Source organism: Diabrotica virgifera, chromosome 1 (assembly GCF_917563875.1).
Source record: "Diabrotica virgifera virgifera chromosome 1, PGI_DIABVI_V3a".
Taxonomy (NCBI): Eukaryota; Metazoa; Arthropoda; class Insecta; order Coleoptera; family Chrysomelidae; genus Diabrotica; species Diabrotica virgifera.
This window is the reverse complement of record NC_065443.1, coordinates 161,337,531-161,359,712: the sequence shown is the minus strand read 5'-3', so window position 1 is coordinate 161,359,712 and position 22,182 is coordinate 161,337,531. Positions and strand designations below refer to the sequence as shown.

Sequence of the window (22,182 nt, the reverse complement as noted above, 5' to 3'; positions counted from 1 at the left end):
TGTTCTAATTTCATAAATCTTTTAAAGGCCATTTTAAAGGATTCACCTAACATTTTATTAGCGTTTTCAGAGACAAATGGAAGATTTACTTGAAAGCGGCCTGAAGGTAATACAAGAGTAGTTTTGCTAAATATTTGTTCCGCTAATTCTTCATCGGGAGTTAATTTACTAACGAGGGGAACTTCTTCAATTTCGAAAAATTGTTGAAGCAACTTATCCAACTGATTTTCTTCGGGTTCGGATTGAACAAAGAGAGAAACATTTGACTGAGAGATAGCCAAATGTGAATTACGGTGAAAAACCTGAGGATTAATTGTACCAAAAATAACATAGCCTAAGTGAGTATTCTGAAGAATGGGAAGATTTTTTCCTAACCGTATAAATCCATCCGTCAATAATTCACTATAGATATCACCAGCTAGAAGCAAATCAATTTTACCCGGAACAGAATACGAGGGATCTGCGAGAGTGAGATCCTGTGGGACTTTTATTTTACTTCTATCTATAGTAGCTCTAGGAAGCCTACAAGTTATACTATCGAGTACAGCGAAAGAAGTTTTAAAACTTCTGTCCTTTACATTATAGGGGAAAAATTCTAAGTTTAACATTTCGTTTGAGAGTGAGGTGTTTTCGGATATGGTTGATATCTGTAGCCGTTTAAAATAAGGGATGAGTTTTAACTTTTCAACCAAATCACGAGAGATAAACGAATGTTGGCTCCCATTATCTAGGAGCGCTCTGGCATGCATGGGTCTGCCGTCTTTCGAATAAACGGTTACTAAAGCGGTAGCCAACAATACATCAGTTTTAACTGATAAAGCGGAGAGAGATGTGGCTGCCTGAGAATCTGGAAAATTTTGCATATCTACAGGAGGTCTGGATGAGCTAGTAGAAGCTTCATTTTGGCTGCGATTATTAAAAGAATGCTGAGTAGATATGGGAGCGACAACACGAGAGGCACCTTGAGAATTTTGAGGAGTTTGAGCATTGCGCTCACGAGAGAGAGCTTGCCTATTGATGTTCCTAGAGGAAGAGACATTTTCAGAGGTTCCATGGAGGGATGAGTGATGATGACCCCCACACAAAGTACATGATCGAGTAGAGCCGCAATCTTGAGAGAAATGTTTACTACCCAAACAATTAAAACACAGTTTCTTACCTTTTACAAAATTAAATTTTTCCTGTAAAGAGAGGCATTTAAAATCATTACACTGATAAACCTTATGAGCATTACTTCTGCAAAAAGTACAATTATTATCAGAGAAAGAGTGTGATGGTTGGTCAACTGATGAGAAGAAAGATGTTTTTGATTGAGACCTGTTATTAACCTTTTTATCATGATCTGAAACATTTAATTTTTCCTGAATATCACACTTTTTCTCGAGAAATTTAAAAAACTGTGAAAGGGTAGGTAAGGTCTTTGTCCCAATATCATATTCAAAGGCCCTATGTGTAGCAAAATCTAATTTTTGTAAAAATATTTCAATTAATAGTAAATCCCAATGCTCAATTGGTACGGACATATTTTTCAAAGCGAGCAGTGTCTGCTGAGCTAGAGTTAAAAATTCGCGTAACGCCTTTGAATTACTTTTAACTAGAGATGGAGCCTTTAACAATTTTTGAATGTGTAAGCTAATCACTCGCGATTTGTTTTCGTAACGATCTTTGAGAGTTTTTACAGCTATATCGAAATTTTCGTCGATAACTTCGATGTTGTCGATCAACTGGAGGGGTTCATTTCGCAGGAACGATTTAAGGTAAATAAATCGTTGCACATTATTGAGTTCTTCATTGTTCACTATTAGCGTCTCGAAGAGCTGGTAGAACGAGTTGAACTCAGAGAATGACCCGCAGAACGTTTGCATGGTGATCTCCGGAAGCCTAACCTTAGCAGTGGCCACAGTTGACTGAGTGCTATTTGATCTGAGAGGAGGGGGGCCCAACAATAACTCGTCCATCTTACGCTGTAGGCCCGCGAGAATAGAGAAATATTTTTGCTCAGTTGTTACCCTGTCTTCTGCTTCAGTACCGGCTTCATCAATCTCGTCTATCTGATCCATTATTTCTTCATATTTTAAAAAACAGGTTTTTAATTCTGTTTGCCGAAATTGAAATTGTAGCGCATCCTTTTCCGTACTAGCCTTTTGTGAGAGCCAGTTTTCGATTCTTGTAATTTTAGCCTTCAAAGGCGTCCTTTTTTTCTTGAGGTCTTCCATTTCTATCTCGAATTCGATTGAACACACGGCGAGAGAGAGTCTATCGATACGCGGCAAAATCTAAATTACACTGGAGAGTTTTTTGTCAATTAACAAGCGCGGCGAGAGAATAAGAGTCTAAGTTTCACAGAGAGATACAGCGTCTACGTTAAATGTCTACAAAAGTGTTTTTGACCGTAAAATGTCTTTGAGCAGAGTTTACCTTGGATCAGCAATAAAAGTTTTAAAAAATGGAAAAATCTCACCAAATTAGTCCAATTGATAAAGCAACAGGTGGCAGCTACTAACCACACACAATAACTTCACTTTCTTTTACTTAGAGTTTATCGCGACGCGAACTAACAAGCCTTGTAGAGGTATTACACACAAAAATGTCCGAAAAAGCGGCACAAACACGAAAACCAAACCAAAATCCGGGTCGATGTAGGCCATCAAATGGTGTGAGTTTTTATTCAATCTCACCCCACCGTGGCAAAAATGGTTTAATTATTACCTTTTGCCTAATTGGACATAGGTGAATATTTTAGGACCACACCCGTATGTCCCGTCCTTCGATATAAACAAAATAGTGAACTTTTAGGAGAACTGGTTCTAAGATTTAATTTGGTCTGGTTTTAAAGGTGCTAATTAATACGATAGAAAGGGTTGTGTATTAGCGATAAATAAGGGTATTCGGCGAACAAAACATTTATTAACAACAACGATTTTGACAAATAAGCGGCTTAACGATAAATTATAGTCTTAATAGCGAACGAGAGAACGTAAGAGTCTTTTTAATCTATTAATTATTGCGGAGAGAGTATTTTTACGGCGAAAAGAGACGCACAAGCGAACAAAGTGTTCATCTCTGACATCAGAAAGAGACTGCTGAAATTCTATTCAAATCTCTGCACTATTATCTTTGATAGTTTAGTTTACACCATTCGCCCTGAAAAGGGCCAAACACATGTTACACTTCTTTGGCAAAATTACCTGCTTTTACCCCGAAACTATAAAAAATGCAGATGTATATTTTATGAAACACACAACGCTACACTCAAGTTTTTCAGAGAATTAAATATTTTAAACACAATACAGATTGTCCCAACAGATTTACAGAGAGATATTTTTATAAAAGCAAATTAATGTAAATAACTGTTGTTTTCACAACAGTTATATTTTATAGAGATTATTAAGAGATTTTTATTGGTTTTTCTCAAGTAAGTTAGTACAATAGTCCTTCTTAAAAACGGTTTAAGGTTATGTGTTTTGTTTTATTTTTGAACTAATTATGTGTTATCGAGTTTAATTATAGCAGGAAAAATGAAAGAATACCCATGGGCGATCATATTAAACACATTTTTTCTATGTTCCAGAAAAAATAAACTAGTACCAGTACTATAAGAACAGCTTATATAAGTACATATATTACATGTACTTGCGCTGGCCAATTTTTTTTGTGACACGGTGACAGGAAAATACAGCGTGTTTTATATATTCGGTCATGGGTAATCTTTCACTTTTCCTACTGTAAATTAATTTGTTAATAAATTATTTATTCGTTTATATGTTGTTTCAGTTTTGACACAGTAAGTATACCTAGGTATATAAAAAGTGAAAATTCTATATATCATTTTATAAAGTCTCCCATTTGGTATAAGCTAAATTTAAAACAGTTAAATGAAAATGTGCAATACATACCAACAAGGCCCATATGAATAATTATTATTGTGTATTTTTAAAACCATAAAATGAAAAATAATCTAAAAAACGACATAAAAGCTACGTTTTTTCACATATTCACGTGACTTTCGAAGTCGAAAAAACGTAACACACTGACGTGGTTTGGTGATAATTATGACGTCTTTTCAACGTTTTGTAAACGGTATTTGGTTGCCTGGGATATGCTTTATTTCAACCCTATGAAGTGCCTTTCTGTTATCAGCAGCGAGTAAGAAATTTTTTAAGTGTAAATATTCCAAATCGATAGATTACGAGTAGGGGATTCATAAAGTGGACTGCTCGTTCTCCATAGTATAATTTTTTAGGTTTTTCCCTTTAGGATTACCTGATCTCACGTGTTTACGTTGGATGACTAACATCGTTTCAGGAATTCAGACAAAAGGATCATCGACGAATGTAGACTAATCCGCGGAGAAATCTTAGATAAAGTTCTGAAGCTATTTTCTTGTTGATTTTTAAAAAAACTTCCTATTTTTATTGAAAAATACCCACAATTTCTATTTAAAATACGTTTATTTTGACGTTGTGATTTCAACTTCGAAAATATTTCACAAATTTTAGGAAATCCGAAGTGAAAATAAAAACATCAAAATAAACGTATTTTAAACTAAAAATCATATTAAAATGCGACAATTAATAACTTTCTTCGCAGATTAATTAAACACGTGGGTTACGATAATCCTGAAGAAAAAACCACAAAGGAAGGTGAAGGATTTTTTTAAATTACCTACTATTATATTTTTCATTATTTTAAAATAAAGTAAATCAGTTATTCAGACCATGAAAAGCTCTTTAGTTTCTCTATTCTAATTCTAAAGAGATCTATCAAAATTTTTAAAAATATAAGGCTGTCCCGCTTATACCAAAAAAGTTAACATTTTCTGGCTAAAACAGAAGCATATTATTAATACAAAAATCACGTCATTTGCATATTGCTATTGATTTCTTTTTGAGAGTAAAGAAAAGAATAGAATAGAGTACTACGAAAAATGTAGCTGAAATTGTTTAGAAGATCTAGGAAGATTTATAAGAATAAGAATTTTGAGTAATAGTCTAAGAGCTAGTGAACCCTCTGAGTAACGGTCTTCCTGTAAGGCTAGAAATTTGTATAGTGATAATTCATAGCACACCAAGGCTAAAAACCATGACTTGGCAGGCATCAGCTCTGCACGTGTATCTATCAGGTGAATCGAAAATTGCATAGTTTAGGGGTAAAAAAACTTTCTCCTGTAACGTTTAAATTTAAGTATGTGTTTGAGTAAGTCATTTAGAAGAAATGTGTACAATGACAGGCGATTCTGAACAGCATTAGACCTTGCCAGGCGAGGGGAAAGATTAGGGTTTTTTCATAAAATAATTTTTTTTGCATCGAACAAAGTTTTTTTAGGTTTTTTGAATCATTCCAAACAGAAAAGGTCTTTAGTGACTTTTCTCTTAGGTTAATAGTTTTATTAACATATAATCGACTAAAAATTAAAAATTTGCTAAATCGGCTATTTTTATCCCTGAATCGGATTTAACTAAAAATTTCAATATTGCCAAGGTAGACAGATATTCTTTAAGCATCGATTGATGAAATCCCGAAGGTTTTTTGTCCAATACAATATCGAAAACCCCTGTGTTTTTTAATTGCTAATCAAGCGGGCGCGACACTGTAGTATAAGTAAGGACGTTTGTATAGTATAGTATATGGCTTAACACCCCATGTGGGGTTTCGCCGCTTTCGCTTTCTAGATCCGTTTTACGGGGTGGATCAGTCCCCATGATCATTGTATTTGTTCACTAATATGTCTCCATTTCTTCCGGTCTATTGCCCTCTCTTTCCATTTTGTACTTCAGTTAACCATTTCGATCTGGGTCGACCACGTCTCATTTTTCCTCCTGGTTGCCACAATATTATAGCTTTTGATACTGATTCTGGTCCTTGTCTCCATATGTGACCTAGCCATTTGGTTCTTTGTACTTTTATTTTCTTTACTATATCTTCACCATTTAATTCTTCTAAAATTTCTTTATTCGTTCTCCTTCTATAGTCTTGTTCTTCGATTCTCACTGGACCCAGTATTGTCCTTATTATCTTTCGTTCATTTATCCTTAATTTCTCTTCTTCTTTTTTTGTCATAGTCATGGTTTCTGCTGCATACATCGTTATTGGTCTTATTATTGTTTTATATATATTCATTTTTGTTTGTTTGGTCAATATTTTACTCTTTAGTAGTTTTCTATTTGCTTGGAATACCCGGTTTGTCGCAGTTATTCTTTCTTCGATCTCCGTTTTTCTTTCCCCTTTGTTATTTGTCATAACGCCCAGGTATTTTAATTTCTGTACTTCCTCGAATTTCTTATTTCCTATCTTATCTCTCTGTTTTGTTCTGCTTTTCCGAGTCTCATTAATTTTGTTTTCTTTTCATTAATTCTTAGTCCTATCTTCTTTCCCTCTTCTTCTATCTCCACTAATAATTTTTTTATGATTTTTCGTGTTTTTGTTACTATCGCTATATCATCTGCATAGGCGATTAGTTGGTAACCTGATGCTCTTAGGTTTCCCTTATGGATCTTTCTTAACACAAAATCTACTGTCAGGTTAAATAGTGTTGCTGACAGTGAGTCACCTTGTCTCACTCCTTTATTTATTTCGAATTCTTCTGTTTCCCCTTTTTGTGTTAGGATACTTATTTTTGATTTATTCATAGACATTTTTATTAGGTTTCTTAGTTTTTTACTTACTCCTTGATATTTTAGGGCTTTCATTATTTCCTTTCTCTTTATTGAGTCAAAGGCTTGTTCAAAGTCTATAAATAATATTTCTATTTCATGTTGATGTTCGTGTGCTTTTTCCATGATTTGTTTAATGGTATGTATTGCATCTGTTGTTGATCTGCCTTTTACCAAACCGCATTGGTATTGTCCTATGATATTTTTTGTTTCATCTGTTAACCTTTTTTGTATTATTGACGATAATATTTTATAGGCAACGTTTAATAGTGTAATACCTCTGTAGTTCTTACACTCATGCTGGTCGCCTTTTTTATGGATCGTTGTAATCTGTCCAATTTCCCACTCGTTCGGCATTGTCTCCTCTTTCCATATTTTCTTAATCAATTCATGTATTTTTTCATGCAATATGTCTCCTCCGTATTTTATTAGTTCTAGATTTATTCCGTCCTTCCCAGGTGCCTTTCCATTATTCCCTTTCGTTATAATGTGTTCTACTTCTTCTAATGTTGGTTCCTGTGTGTTCGTTTCTTCTTCGTCCACGTCTTCTATTTCATCATTTATAACTGGTTCAATTAGTAATTCTTTAAAGTGACTTGTCCATATTTCTTTATACTCTTTCTCTTCCTCGACAATTTTACCTTGTTTGTTTTTTATTCCTTTTAATTTACCTTTGAATGTTCTATTGTTTCCTATTTTATTATAGAATTTTTTTGAATTTCTGTTGTATTTTTCGTTCTCTATTTCCTGAATCTTTAGATCTATCCATTGTCGTTTTTGTTTTCTGTTAATTTTTTTGCCCTCATTTCTCAGTAATTCGTAGTTTTCTCTGTCTTCTGCCGTGTTCGTTCTTATCCATTTTAATCTCGCTTCCACTTTTTTTTTCATAATTTTTTGACATTCGATGTTGTACCATTCTTTTTTCTTCTCCTTCCTCTTTTTGCCAATTGTTTTTTCTGCTGCTTCCTGTATGGCGTCTTTTATGCAGCTCCACTCCCGTTTCACGTCAACACATTCTTGATTGTCATCCATTCTTAGATATTTTTCCAGTTCTTCCTGATATCTCCTTCTTACTTGCTCCTCTTTTAGTTTATCAATGTCCCATTTCGTTTGTTTGCTTTTATTTTTACTCCTGCATGTTTTTTGTTTTATTTTTGCTGTTACCATGAAATGATCTGAGTCAGCACAGGCTCCTCTGTAGGAGCTTACGTCCTTAATTGAAGATTGATAAGGACGTTTGAGTTTGCATTAATTCATTATCTCGAGAATGGGCAAACTTGAAGAGAAATCCTCAGACAGGTCGATTTTTATAATCAAATTAGAACTTTTTGGCATATATATATAATACTAGTAATCGATGATTTTTTAAATGAGAGTAGGGGTTGTCTGATAGCTCATTTGAAAGGCTATTTAGTTCTCTATTCAGTAATATAAACATTAACATAATTATTTATACAGAGTGTACAAAAAAAATTATTAAATTAATTTACACAAAAAGAAGAAAATTTTTTTGCACACTCTGTATAAATAATTAGGTTAATGTTTATATTACTGAATAGAGAATTAAATAACCTTTCCAAGGAGCTATTAGACGACCCCTACTCGCGTTCAAAAAAATAATCGATTACGTCCTCACGCCCTGATGGATGACGTGTCTTCATGGATAAGAGGATGTCTCTTCAAATTTTCCCATTCTTGAGATAATGAATTTATGCTCACTATGAACTTATGAACTCAAACGTCCTCAGTTATACTAGAATGTCGCGCCCGCTTGACTAGCAATTAAAAAACAAAGGGTTTTCGATATTGTATTGCAAAAAACTCTTCGAAATTTCATCGATAGATATTTAAAGAATATCTACCTACCTTGGCAACATTGAAATTTTTAGTTAAATGTCCGATTCAGTGATAAAAATGGCCGATTTCGCAATTTTTTAATTTTTAATCGCTTATATTAATGTGTTAATAAAACTATTAACCCAGTGATTGTCAACCTGTGGGGCGCGCCCCCATAGGGGGGCGCGCTTTTAATAATGGAGGGGCGTGAGCATATAAAAATACACACCAACAACATTACCTAATTTACTAAAATCAAAGCAAAACAAAATTCTGACAAAATAAAAAATAAAATACACATGAACAGTAATGAGGAGTTATAATCACAAAGAGCACTCAATACTAAAAAGTAAGATTTTACTGTTTTTTGTCGAAATACTCAAATTATTGCATAGATATACTGTTATTGTACGAGGGGGGCGCGGTGAAAATAAATATGGAAAATTGGGTCGCAAAGGGTAAAAGGTTGAGAAACGCTGTATTAACCTAAGAGAAAAGTCACTAAACCCCTTTTCTGTTTGGAATGATTCAAAAAACCTAAAAAACTTTGTTCGATGCAAAAAAATAATTTTAGGAAAAAACCCTAATCTTTCCCCTCGCCTGGCAAGGTCTTATGCTGTTCAGAGTCGAGTGTCATTATACACATTTCTTCTAAATGACTGAAACACATACTTAAATTTAAACTTTTTGGCAGAAAGTTTATTTTACCCCCAAACTATGCACTTTTCGATTTACCTGGTAGATACACGTGCAGGGCTGATGCCTGCCAAGTCATGGTTTTTAGCTTTGGTGTGCTATGAATTATCACTATACAAATTTCTAGCCTTACAGGAAGACCGTTACTCGGAGGGTTCACTAGCTCTTAAACTATAACCGGTGATCATGAACCGAAGAAAGTGGAAGAAAACTGAAGAAAAGTTCAAAATGCACCTTTAGTATAATAATTGTTACCTGTGCTAGTTAAAAGTCCTGTTCCCAACCAACTATGAAGATAGTCGTATTGACTAGCTTTATCAATAATCTTACTGGAACTAAGGATAAATTCTATAAATTTCTCATCTGACACTAACACAGCATCACTCAGTGGTCCAAGGTAAATATGGCAAATCGGACCGTGATTTGTTAAAAATTTTTTCATGGTGTCCAATATTTCTGAAAATAAAGATTTTGTTAATTAGTCGATATTTCTTATACATATTTTATTGTTGTATTTCAAAATTAAGTTAATAATAAAATAATTTATGGCAAAGACCACGAAACCATAAATTTGTAAGACCCTTTATATGGTAAATTTGTAAATAAAATAATGTAGCATTAAGAAGTGTTTTCGCAGAAGAGTAAACTATTATAGTGATTTAGTTTCTAAGTACAATTTGGGTTGATAAAGAATTTATTTGGTTTCTCAGAGAAGAAATTCAAAAGAAGGATCCGTCTGTAGAGACTTTTACTGTATTGTTTAAAAAACAACCAGAGGATGATTGACAAATAAACATTGCCTTTTGTATTGTAAATATGCGTTTGTAAGCCTTAAAAATGCGTATTTTCGCATTTTTCAGATTTTGAATCGCCTGTAACTCGAAAACTATAAATTTTTGCGAACAATCACAAGGTATATTTCTTAGAATAGAATAGAATAGAATAGAATAGAATAGAATAGAAATATGCTTTATTCTCACTGAAAATTTTTACAATTTTATGGACAAAGCTTACATACAGTCAAAAGACAAACATAATATAAATAACAAATAAAAACTACAATTTACTAAAATTAGATAAATCGTCAATAATGTATGACAAGTTTGTAAACGTTTACTGGAAATTTGACATAAATGTCAAAGTGATTAATTTAAAATTAAAATTAAAAACATTAATTATAAACAATATTAGTTGGTCAAAGCTGTGGTATATATTTTTACCTTAAATATACTTACGTTTTAAATACTGAATTTAAGTTTTTTTAATGTTCCGTAATATCTAATTATAAAAAATCTATTATAATCTTAGCGCCGTCTACACGATTATTGTCAAAGTATCCGAAGTAAGAAATTGATATTTTATCAATAGAACGTCAAAATGATTAGAAAAATCTTAAAAAAATCGATTACAATTTAATTACTTTTTTGCGTTGTAAATATTAAACGATAACAATTAAATAATAAATTTAAAAATTACCGGTAAAAGTTGAATTAGTAACCGCTAGGAGCGACACCAGCGAAGCTCAGAGCGTATAAGATATAAAAGCTAAGACAAAAACAATTTATTGCAAAATATATTGTTATATTTCTATTTGATATGAAAATTAAATTTTGATAATTATAAGCAGAATTCAATTTAATATAAAATATTTTCAATTTTCTCAACCACGGGCATATAAATTTAGAACAACCTGTATACAACAAATTGTTATATTTAATTTTAAGAAGTGATTAGACGAAGCTTACGAAACTCGGGACAATGCGCTTAGAATAAACAAAGTGAATGGCGCGTACCATTATCGTTGTTCGCGGAAGGTTCGATCATTAGCCTATGCTAAATAAGACTCAGTTGAAATCGATAATAGGTCATTATCGTTGTTCGCGGAAGGTTCGATCATTAGCCTATGCTAAATAAGACTCAGTTGAAGTAGATAATAGGTCATTAAATTTTGTAAATAGTAGAAAGTAATTTTAGAATGGGAATTAACTATTTTTTTTTTAAATCCATTAAGCATATTTAGAAAGATTAAAAATTGGTTTTGAGGAATACTGCGAATGAGAGTTGGTGGTGGAAGGTTGATTTGTGAATCTGGAAGGGATATTTAGAAAGTAGGGGAATGAATGACAAATAGAGATCAGAATGTTTTGAGCTGTCGAGAAGTGAAGTCCAGTAGTAGACGGTAGTGTACGGAGAGTGAGAAAGCCGGTGTAGTTCCGTGAGTGTGGAGTATCTATCGTGGAACGAGAGGTAGGCCAGGTTGAGAGTAAAGAACCTCCTTGAGCCAAGAGTGTCCCGGTAGCGGATTGAAGTTTCGAAAAAGGTAGAACACAGCATCACGACAGAAGCAGGAACGAGAGCTATACGAGCTAGTTTTCAAAGGAGAACATTACTGAAAGCCAGGACGAGGTTTTGATCGCAGCCAAGGATAGCAGGAAACGGGTCTTGTGTGAAGACATTCTCAGTTCACCAGAAAAAGGTCAGTCTCATTTGTTTGGACATGAATGTATGGGTTTTTCGTATTAAATACCACATTAAAAATTGAAGAACATAATCAATAATATCAGAAAAGCTTCATCAAACTTAAATAGAATAGTTGCTAATAAATCCTAATAGTTAAATGTTAATAAAAACTTTCAATTGGAAACCAAAAGGAAATAAGATTCCCATTTGTAAATGTTATGTTTAAGAATAATAAGATCTAGCAAATATTAAGCAGTGATTGCCATTTAAATAAAATAAACAATATTTTGATTATAATTGTAACCCATGTGTGTGTATTATTTTACTCTTTTCTTTCCTATCCCGATTAGGAACCATTGAGAAATACTTAGAAGCCACGTAAGTAAGTAATTAATTTTATAATTCGCCCTGAGATTGAAAACATATTGATATGTGATCTGGTTAATTAATTAGATTATTATTAATGCATTGATTAAATTAAATGACATATCAGAATATTATCTCATATCAATAATCAAGATCACATCAACTGTCGTCCAACGTGGAAAGCATTGAAAAGTATTTCTAGTGGCAAATTTGAAGGATAGAAAGAGTAAAGCCGGTATTTGAAAATTTATATGCCTGTTGTAAAAAGTGAGATACTTACATTTGATAACATAAAAGTTTAGATCTCTTTAGGTACAAATTTTACATAACTGATTTAATATTTTATTTTTACGATATTTGCATTTGATATATTTATTGACAATTTATAATATTTGGGTGAGAAAAAGTCGTCTTGGTAACACTAGTAAAATTTCATATTTGGCGGGGATAGTACTTCTTGAAAACAAATGTCTGTGACAAGAAGCCAAAGCAAAGACAACAAAAAACAAAAAGAACATTCAGACCAAGAAGATATCTTAGACACGACAATCATGGCATCAGAACAGCAAGAATTATCAGGAATAGATAAACTATTACAACTGATGCAACTCCAGTCACAAATAATGGATGAAGCAAAAAGGACAATGGATAAAAATCAGGAAGAAACATCAAAGAAAATGGATAAAGTGGATCAAAAAATGGATGAAACACAACAAAAAATGGATGAAACACAACAAAAAATAGATGAAACACAACAAAAATTGGATCAGAAAATGGATGAAACAAAAAGAATAATGCAAGAAAATCAGAAGGAAACAAAACAAGACATAGAAGAGAACAACAAGAAAATGGAGGAACGCATAGAAAAGTATGAAATGAAAATTAAGGATCACATGAAAGAACAAGAAATGAAAATTCAAAATAAAATAAAGGAGATAACGAATTGCCAGAAAAAAGAAATGGAAAGTTTGGAAAACAAGTTGCAAAACGCTATTCAAGCAGACATAGAAGAAGTCGAAAGAAAGATTGCGGAAATCAGTACTCAACAAAATGTCGGAGAAAGAAGAGAACTGTCGTCCAACGTGGAAAGCATTGAAAAGTATTTCTAGTGGCAAATTTGAAGGATAGAAAGAGTAAAGCCGGTATTTGAAAATTTATATGCCTGTTGTAAAAAGTGAGATACTTACATTTGATAACATAAAAGTTTAGATCTCTTTAGGTACAAATTTTACATAACTGATTTAATATTTTATTTTTACGATATTTGCATTTGATATATTTATTGACAATTTATAATATTTGGGTGAGAAAAAGTCGTCTTGGTAACACTAGTAAAATTTCATATTTGGCGGGGATAGTACTTCTTGAAAACAAATGTCTGTGACAAGAAGCCAAAGCAAAGACAACAAAAAACAAAAAGAACATTCAGACCAAGAAGATATCTTAGACACGACAATCATGGCATCAGAACAGCAAGAATTATCAGGAATAGATAAACTATTACAACTGATGCAACTCCAGTCACAAATAATGGATGAAGCAAAAAGGACAATGGATAAAAATCAGGAAGAAACATCAAAGAAAATGGATAAAGTGGATCAAAAAATGGATGAAACACAACAAAAAATGGATGAAACACAACAAAAAATAGATGAAACACAACAAAAATTGGATCAGAAAATGGATGAAACAAAAAGAATAATGCAAGAAAATCAGAAGGAAACAAAACAAGACATAGAAGAGAACAACAAGAAAATGGAGGAACGCATAGAAAAGTATGAAATGAAAATTAAGGATCACATGAAAGAACAAGAAATGAAAATTCAAAATAAAATAAAGGAGATAACGAATTGCCAGAAAAAAGAAATGGAAAGTTTGGAAAACAAGTTGCAAAACGCTATTCAAGCAGACATAGAAGAAGTCGAAAGAAAGATTGCGGAAATCAGTACTCAACAAAATGTCGGAGAAAGAAGAGAAATGGTTATACATAGCACAGATGACGTGAAGATAAGGTTTGGCGGGGACGTAAGAAGATTACACCCAGTGCCGTTCATAAATAGCCTGAAAAAGAAAATACAGCACATCGGAAATTTCGAAACAGCAAAAGAAACTATCAGAAACCATCTCAAATATGAAGCAAGCCTATGGTTCGATAGCAAAGAAGAAGAATTCGGCAATTGGCAACAATTTGAACAAAAATTTTTGAATTATTTCTGGGGAAAGGTCCAACAATTGGAAATTAACAAGGAATTGCAAAATGGGAAATACAATGATAGGATGGGTGTATCAGAAAGGACATATTCTTTGCAAATTTACAATAATGCAAAACATTTACAATATAATTACTCATCGGAACAATTAGTCGAACTGATTGCAAGACATTTCGAGGAAACGCTGGAAGACCATATCACATTGCAAAATTACAAAGACATAGATAGTTTATGCCAATTCCTACAAATAAGAGAATCACGTCTAAGAGAAAGAAAATCAAGAAGGTCGCGAGAAGATTACAGGCCCCGTGAAACACAAGATTACAGAGATAGAAATCAAAATAGGAGGGACTATACAAGACGAGATTTTAATCCCAGAAGGGAAAACGAAAATAGAGACAACGGAAGAGGAAATTATGAACAAAGAAATAGGCAATGGAATGAGGACAGAAATCGAGAATACCAGAATAGAAACACCACACGCTCAAATCAAGAAAACAGAAATAATGGTAGACAAAATGAACAGGGATATCGAGAAAACCGAAACAGATCCGACAGACCAAGAGAAAATAGAAGAGAAGTAAATAATACCCAGACAGATGAATATGACGGAGAGAGACATTATGACGAAAATATAAACAACGATGAGCAACGGGCGTCTTTTCACGACGGCGCTCACTAAAAACCAAAAATCAAACAGGAATCTTTTGTCACCCCAAGGAGTTTATTAAATTGGCAGGAAACAACGAAAAGAAAAATGGAGTTAATTTAAAATTTGTGGATGGATTTATCAACGAGAAACCAATTAAAATTATGATAGACACTGGATCTGAAATAACATTGGTCAACAGAAAACTAATAGAAGAAGTTAACTTAACAAATTTAATTTACAAAATACCTAGGGTAAATTTAGTGGGCGCAAACAAACGGACACTGGCAACTATAAATGAAGGCATACGAGTAATGGTACGACTGGGTAAGAATATGTATGCACTACAATGTGTAATAATGCCAAACATGTCACATGACATGATAGTAAGAGTTGACGAATTGGCAGAAAAACATGTAGTGATAGATTTTAAAAATAATACGATGAAACTAACAGAAGAAAAAGAAAAAGAACAGGACAAGGAACATGAGAAACAAAATATGGACGAATCAGGTAAAGAACAAACAGTGGAAATGAATTTGGCAGCGAAGCAAGGACAAAGAAAAAAAAGGAGAAAAGGTCAGAAAAAGATAAAAGAAAATGAAACCTGTGGCTCCTCAAAAGAAGAGTTGAGCCCAGAAGAAGAAAATTTGAGAGTATCAGAAACAAAGGAAACGTGGGATTCCTCAAAAGAAGAGACGAGCTCAGGAGAAGAAGAAATAAAGCTAAAAAATGAAAGTGAAAAGAATATGATTGAAACAGTAGTATTTGAAGAGGAGGTATATGCAAACGAGGATGCAGAATGTACGGTAAACGTGTGTGAAGAATCTGAGAAAAAAGACAGAAAATTGATATGTGGAGAAGGGAAAGAAAAATAATTGCGGTTGATGTTAAGAAACTACGAAAATTTGATCAATGAGGAAAACAGAGTGGCTAAAAAGTACGAACATTCATTTGAGGTGAAAAACTTGGGAAATTTTCGATCAAAGACTTACCCGATTCCTTACAAGTATCGACAAGAGGTGAAAGAAGAAATAAATAAAATGTTGGAAGATCAAATCATCGAAAGATGTGATTCACCGTATGTTAACCCGATTGTGATAGTAAAGAAAAGCAATGGAGAATTGAGATTATGTTTAGATGCCAGGAATATCAACCAGCACACTGTATCACAATATGAATCACCTCTAAACATCGAGGCCATTTTTGGAAGAATCACCGGGTCACACATATTTTCAAAAATTGACTTAAAACACAGTTTTTGGTTGATACCGTTAGCTGAAAAGTGTAGAAACTACACCGCTTTTTCTATTGATGGTATTGTCTACCGGTTTAAGGTAGTGTAATTTGGATTGCAGAGTGCTTGTGCTGCATTCGTCCGAGCTCTACATACCATTTTGAATCGCCATGAAGATTTCATAGTTCATTATATCGATGATTTATTAATTTTTTCACAAGATACTCAGAGTCATCTGGAACACATAGAAATAATTCTGGAAGAATTGGACACAGCGGGATTGAAATTAAACATTGAAAAATGTCAATTTTTTCAAAAAGAAGTCATTTATTTGGGTTTTCAATTGGACACCAAAACAGTAAGATTAGCCGAAGACAGAGTCAAGCTCATAGATGAATACCCAAGACCAACGAATTTGAAAACATTGAGAGGTTTTCTTGGCACGATTAATTATTTTAAAAAGCTGATTCCCGATTTGAGCCAAAAGGAAATCCCTCTGATAAAATTGCTTAAAAAAGGAATAAAATGGAATTGGAAAGAAGAACAGGAGGAAGCTTTCGAAACATTAAAACGAGAATTCGCAAAAGGAACGAAAATATACCACCCCATTTACAATTTACCTTTTATACTCCGAACTGATGCGTCCATACAAAAATTTGCAGGAGTTCTGTCTCAAATACAAAACGACCAAGAAGTGCCGATATGTTTTATATCTCGAGTGACTAAAACACATGAGAGAAAATATAGTGTTACAGAATTGGAGTTTGCCAGTGTACTATATTGCGTAAACAAATTGAGGTTTTACTTATTGGGAGCAAAATTCACAATCTAAACAGACCATGCAGCTTTAGTACATATCATGAAGAATAGATTAGTAAATAATAGAATACATAGAGGCATTCTATTATTACAGGAGTATGATTTTGAGTTCCGATATATAAAAGGAAAAGACAACATAATAGCCGACGCTCTAACACGGGATGAGGACACCGGAAAAAAGGAAACAATTACTCTACAGGTGGGACTAAATAGATTAATACAAGAAGAAGGGATATATTCGTTAAATGAGATAAGGACAAACCAGGAAGACCTAGAGGAAAGAGAGAAAAGAAGAGCGGAAGTAGAAAATAACATATATTTTAAGAGAATAGACGGAAAGGAACTATATTTAGTGACACACACATTGGCCGAAAGGATAATAAAGAAATTACATGAGGACAATGGGCATATCGGTAGCAGAAAAGTTTGGCTCGTTTTTAGGGAAAATTACATCAGCCGACAGGATTACCGCATTGCAAAGAAATTACCCAGAAGTGCGATGTATGTCAAAAATATAAGAGTCGGAATTTCAAAAACGAAAATGTTGCCAAAAATATTGAAGCCCGAAACAAACTAGACATTGTAGCAATAGATATGTTAAGCGATCTAATTATGACCACTAAAAGGAACAAACATATTCTGGTAATGGTGGATGTGTTTTCAAAATACGTAAAATTATATAGTTGCCGCACCACAAAGGGGGAAGAAATATTAAGAAAAATCGACAATTTTATAGCCATAGTAGGAACACCAAAAAAGATTCTACTGGACAATGCAACGTATTTCCGAAATGATCGTTTCAAGGGACAACTTCGAGAACGAGGAATAGAGACAAATTTTGTCAGCATCAGGCATCCACAGAGTAATCCTTCGGAACGATTCATACAGGAAGTGACGAAATTTCTTCGCATTGCAACAGATGGTCAACATCGCCACTGGGACAGGAAAATGGCGGAAATAGAAAGGTATCTAAATACAATTCCGAGCACAGTAACAAAAGAGACCCCAGAATACATCATGAAGGGTGTACTGCCGATAAGGCCATGGGAAGACCAAGAGCCAAAAGAATATCAACAGGTGATTGAAACCGTACAGAGAAGATTACGGCGAAACAACGAAAAATATATCCAAAGACAGGAACAAAATAGAAAAAGAAGACCAGTGACTTTCCAAAAGGGTGAAAAAGTACTCGTGAGGGCATTACGAGTATCAAATCGTCCTGGGGGCATTTGCGCAAAGTTGATGCCTGTTTTCGAAGGCCCGTACATCGTGAATAATGAAAATGGGATAAATAGTTATGAGTTGAGGCACAGGAACTCGGAAAAGATCCGAGGAATTTATAATATTCACGATGTATACAAATATCACGAATAAAAGACAGAATTACATGAAGTAGATAGTAAGTTAGGATATAAGACGTAGATTAAAGTTAGGAAATATACAGGGAGTTGGTTTTGCCTCGAGAAAATTTATTTAAAAATGCAGATAAATTTTATCGAATACAAGGCGGGGATTTGTTATATTTCTATTTGATATGAAAATTAAATTTTGATAATTATAAGCAGAATTCAATTTAATATAAAATATTTTCAATTTTCTCAACCACGGGCATATAAATTTAGAACAACCTGTATACAACAAATTGTTATATTTAATTTTAAGAAGTGATTAGACGAAGCTTACGAAACTCGGGACAATGCGCTTAGAATAAACAAAGTGAATGGCGCGTACCATTATCGTTGTTCGCGGAAGGTTCGATCATTAGCCTATGCTAAATAAGACTCAGTTGAAATCGATAATAGGTCATTATCGTTGTTCGCGGAAGGTTCGATCATTAGCCTATGCTAAATAAGACTCAGTTGAAGTAGATAATAGGTCATTAAATTTTGTAAATAGTAGAAAGTAATTTTAGAATGGGAATTAACTATGTTTTTTTTGAAATCCATTAAGCATATTTAGAAAGATTAAAAATTGGTTTTGAGGAATACTGCGAATGAGAGTTGGTGGTGGAAGGTTGATTTGTGAATCTGGAAGGGATATTTAGAAAGTAGGGGAATGAATGACAAATAGAGATCAGAATGTTTTAAGCTGTCGAGAAGTGAAGTCCAGTAGTAGACGGTAGTGTACGGAGAGTGAGAAAGCCGGTGTAGTTCCGTGAGTGTGGAGTATCTATCGTGGAACGAGAGGTAGGCCAGGTTGAGAGTAAAGAACCTCCTTGAGCCAAGAGTGTCCCGGTAGCGGATTGAAGTTTCGAAAAAGGTAGAACACAGCATCACGACAGAAGCAGGAACGAGAGCTATACGAGCTAGTTTTCAAAGGAGAACATTACTGAAAGCCAGGACGAGGTTTTGATCGCAGCCAAGGATAGCAGGAAACGGGTCTTGTGTGAAGACATTCTCAGTTCACCAGAAAAAGGTCAGTCTCATTTGTTTGGACATGAATGTATGGGTTTTTCGTATTAAATACCACATTAAAAATTGAAGAACATAATCAATAATATCAGAAAAGCTTCATCAAACTTAAATAGAATAGTTGCTAATAAATCCTAATAGTTAAATGTTAATAAAAACTTTCAATTGGAAACCAAAAGGAAATAAGATTCCCATTTGTAAATGTTATGTTTAAGAATAATAAGATCTAGCAAATATTAAGCAGTGATTGCCATTTAAATAAAATAAACAATATTTTGATTATAATTGTAACCCATATGTGTGTATTATTTTACTCTTTTCTTTCCTATCCCGATTAGGAACCATTGAGAAATACTTAGAAGCCACGTAAGTAAGTAATTAATTTTACAATTCGCCCTGAGATTGAAAACATATTGATATGTGATCTGGTTAATTAATTAGATTATTATTAATGCATTGATTAAATTAAATGACATATCAGAATATTATCTCATATCAATAATCAAGATCACATCAATATATAAATTGCAAATTGAACATACAACAAATAAAATAAAATAGGTACAACATAAGGAACTGACAAGTTTATGCTACTGCGCATGGAACCCAATTTTCTTAGTTATTCATTAAGAAATTCTTCTATTGAATAATATGGTCTTTTGGATAGATAGGATTTTGTCATTTTACGGAACTTAGGGAAAGATGTTGCAGATTTAAGTTGTAACGGAAGATGATTGTACAGTTTCTTTGCGGAATATAATATAGATTTCTTTACTAACTCAGTGGATGGAATCGGTAAATAAATATCAAAGATTGAGATCTTGTTTAAAATGATCCAAAAAAGCTAAAACATATTTTTCGAGTCAAAAAAGGTGATCTTTTGTATTTGTTTAAAAAAATTGTTTAAATAATTTCTGACCAAAAATTCCGCCCGGCACCCTTCAGATTTGTTTAAAGGGGACATTTTTGAATAGAAATCCACAAAGAAACCGAATCAGAATTTTTTTCAGACGGGAGCGGTCTCACCACAGGGACTATATCTAAAATTGTCACTGTCAGCAGGTTCTGTTCGACTGATTGCGACAAAGATAGCCGTAGTACGAGATCCGAATAGGAGGTCAAAATGTACCCATATGATTGCCGGATGAAACATTTTTCTTATTAAATTTCATACATAGACAAATATTTCTAGCATGGGTTGCCTATCAAAATCGTGTCATAGCTATCCTTAATGGGGGCCGAAGAGGTTGAAATCAATATTAAAAACACATTTTTTTTTGTAAAGTATGGTAGAATTATGTTATTTGAAAATTAAATAGGCATATTCAGTACAATTCATAGATTACTCAAGAAAAAAATTAAGTAATAATACTTAAAAATAAGCTAACGGTGGCAAATTTTCAAAAGACACCTCTAAAATATAATGAATTTTGCGGTGGACATCAGAACTCATCATTGAATCATGGTAAACCAATAATTCAAAAAAAAATTATTATCTTATTGAGTTTCTCGAGGTAACGCTGTCAAGTTTGTTGATTTTATCTAATTTTGACTTTTTGATATCACTCAGAAATCTAAACAAAGAATTTTTTTGCAAAAAAGGATGAAAATCAACATATTTATTATTGTTAAACAAAAAGTAATCATAAAACAAAAATATATTGAGAGCGTTACCTCAAGGAATGTCTAAAGAAAATATATATTTAAACTTATTAATTACTAGGTAGAGTATGCATTTGCAATTTATTTAAATTTTGCAATTGATTATTTCTTTTTAACTTCATTATTAATAGGTTTGTTCTAGCATCAGTTTCAAACGGTTTGAAACCATCAGCGAATAGTGGACCAGCGCGAGTAGAGGGTATAGCACTGGTGACTGTATTATGTTCTCTCACTGATTAACCAACTGTTTGCTGACGGTTTCTGACTAGTTTGACTGTTTGCTAGAACAAACCTATTATTATTATTGTAAAAATATTGACGATTTATGTAGTTTTAGTAAATTGGATTGTTATTGTCACAAGATATTCCGGTGTGCATTATTTTACGATTTGAAAGACAAATAAGGAATTGAAAATAAAAGTTGACAATAGTTAAACGCGTTTTTCTCAAAACTCCTTTTTTCAACGGCTGTAGACATTGTAACTCAAAAACTACTTGACCAACTCACCTGGAATTTTGTATATATTTTCTTTAGACATTCCTTGAGGTAAACCTGTCGAGATATTTTTTGTTGCATGCCCATTTTTTGTTTAACAATAAAAAAATATGTTAATTTTCACCCTTTTTTACAAAAAAAATTGTTGTTTTGACTTCTGTGTGGTATCAAAAAGTCAAAATTAGATAAAACTAAAAAAGTATACAGAGTTACCTCAAAAAACTCATAAGCTAATAAAATATTTTTGAATTTTTTGTTTAATATGATTCAATGGTAAGTTCTGATTTCCACCGCAAAATTCATTATATTTTAAGGTGACTTTTAAAAATTGGCCACCGTTGGATTATTTTTCAGTATTTTTTCTTGATTTTTATTCTTGAGTAATCTATGAATTGTACTGAATATGACTATTTAATTTAAAAATAAAATAATTCTACCATACTTTAAAAAATATGTTTGGAATATTGATTTCAACTCATTCTGCCTCCCTTAAGGATAGCTATGACACGATTTTGATAGGCAACCCATGCTATAAATATTGACAAAACGGAAACAGGAGTGGAACGAACACATTAGTAGAATGGCAGAGGATAGGATAGTACGAATAGCACGAGATAAGTCACCAAATGGACGAAGAAGTATTGGCAGACCAAGAAAAAGGTGGTGCGATAACCTAAACAATTTAGG

The 22,182-nt window shown here is 33.1% G+C and overlaps 1 protein-coding gene across 2 annotated transcripts in view; it reads right to left on the bottom strand.

The window, feature by feature from the left end:
- LOC126881398 (cytochrome P450 4V2-like) overlaps positions 1-22,182 on the bottom strand; it is a 187,261-nt gene that overhangs the window by 119,279 nt on the left and 45,800 nt on the right. For both annotated transcript variants that reach the window (XM_050645661.1, XM_050645663.1), the window contains exon 2: positions 9,441-9,641. In XM_050645661.1, the coding sequence (XP_050501618.1) occupies positions 9,441-9,641 (201 nt within the window). The remainder of the gene's footprint in view (positions 1-9,440; positions 9,642-22,182) is intronic.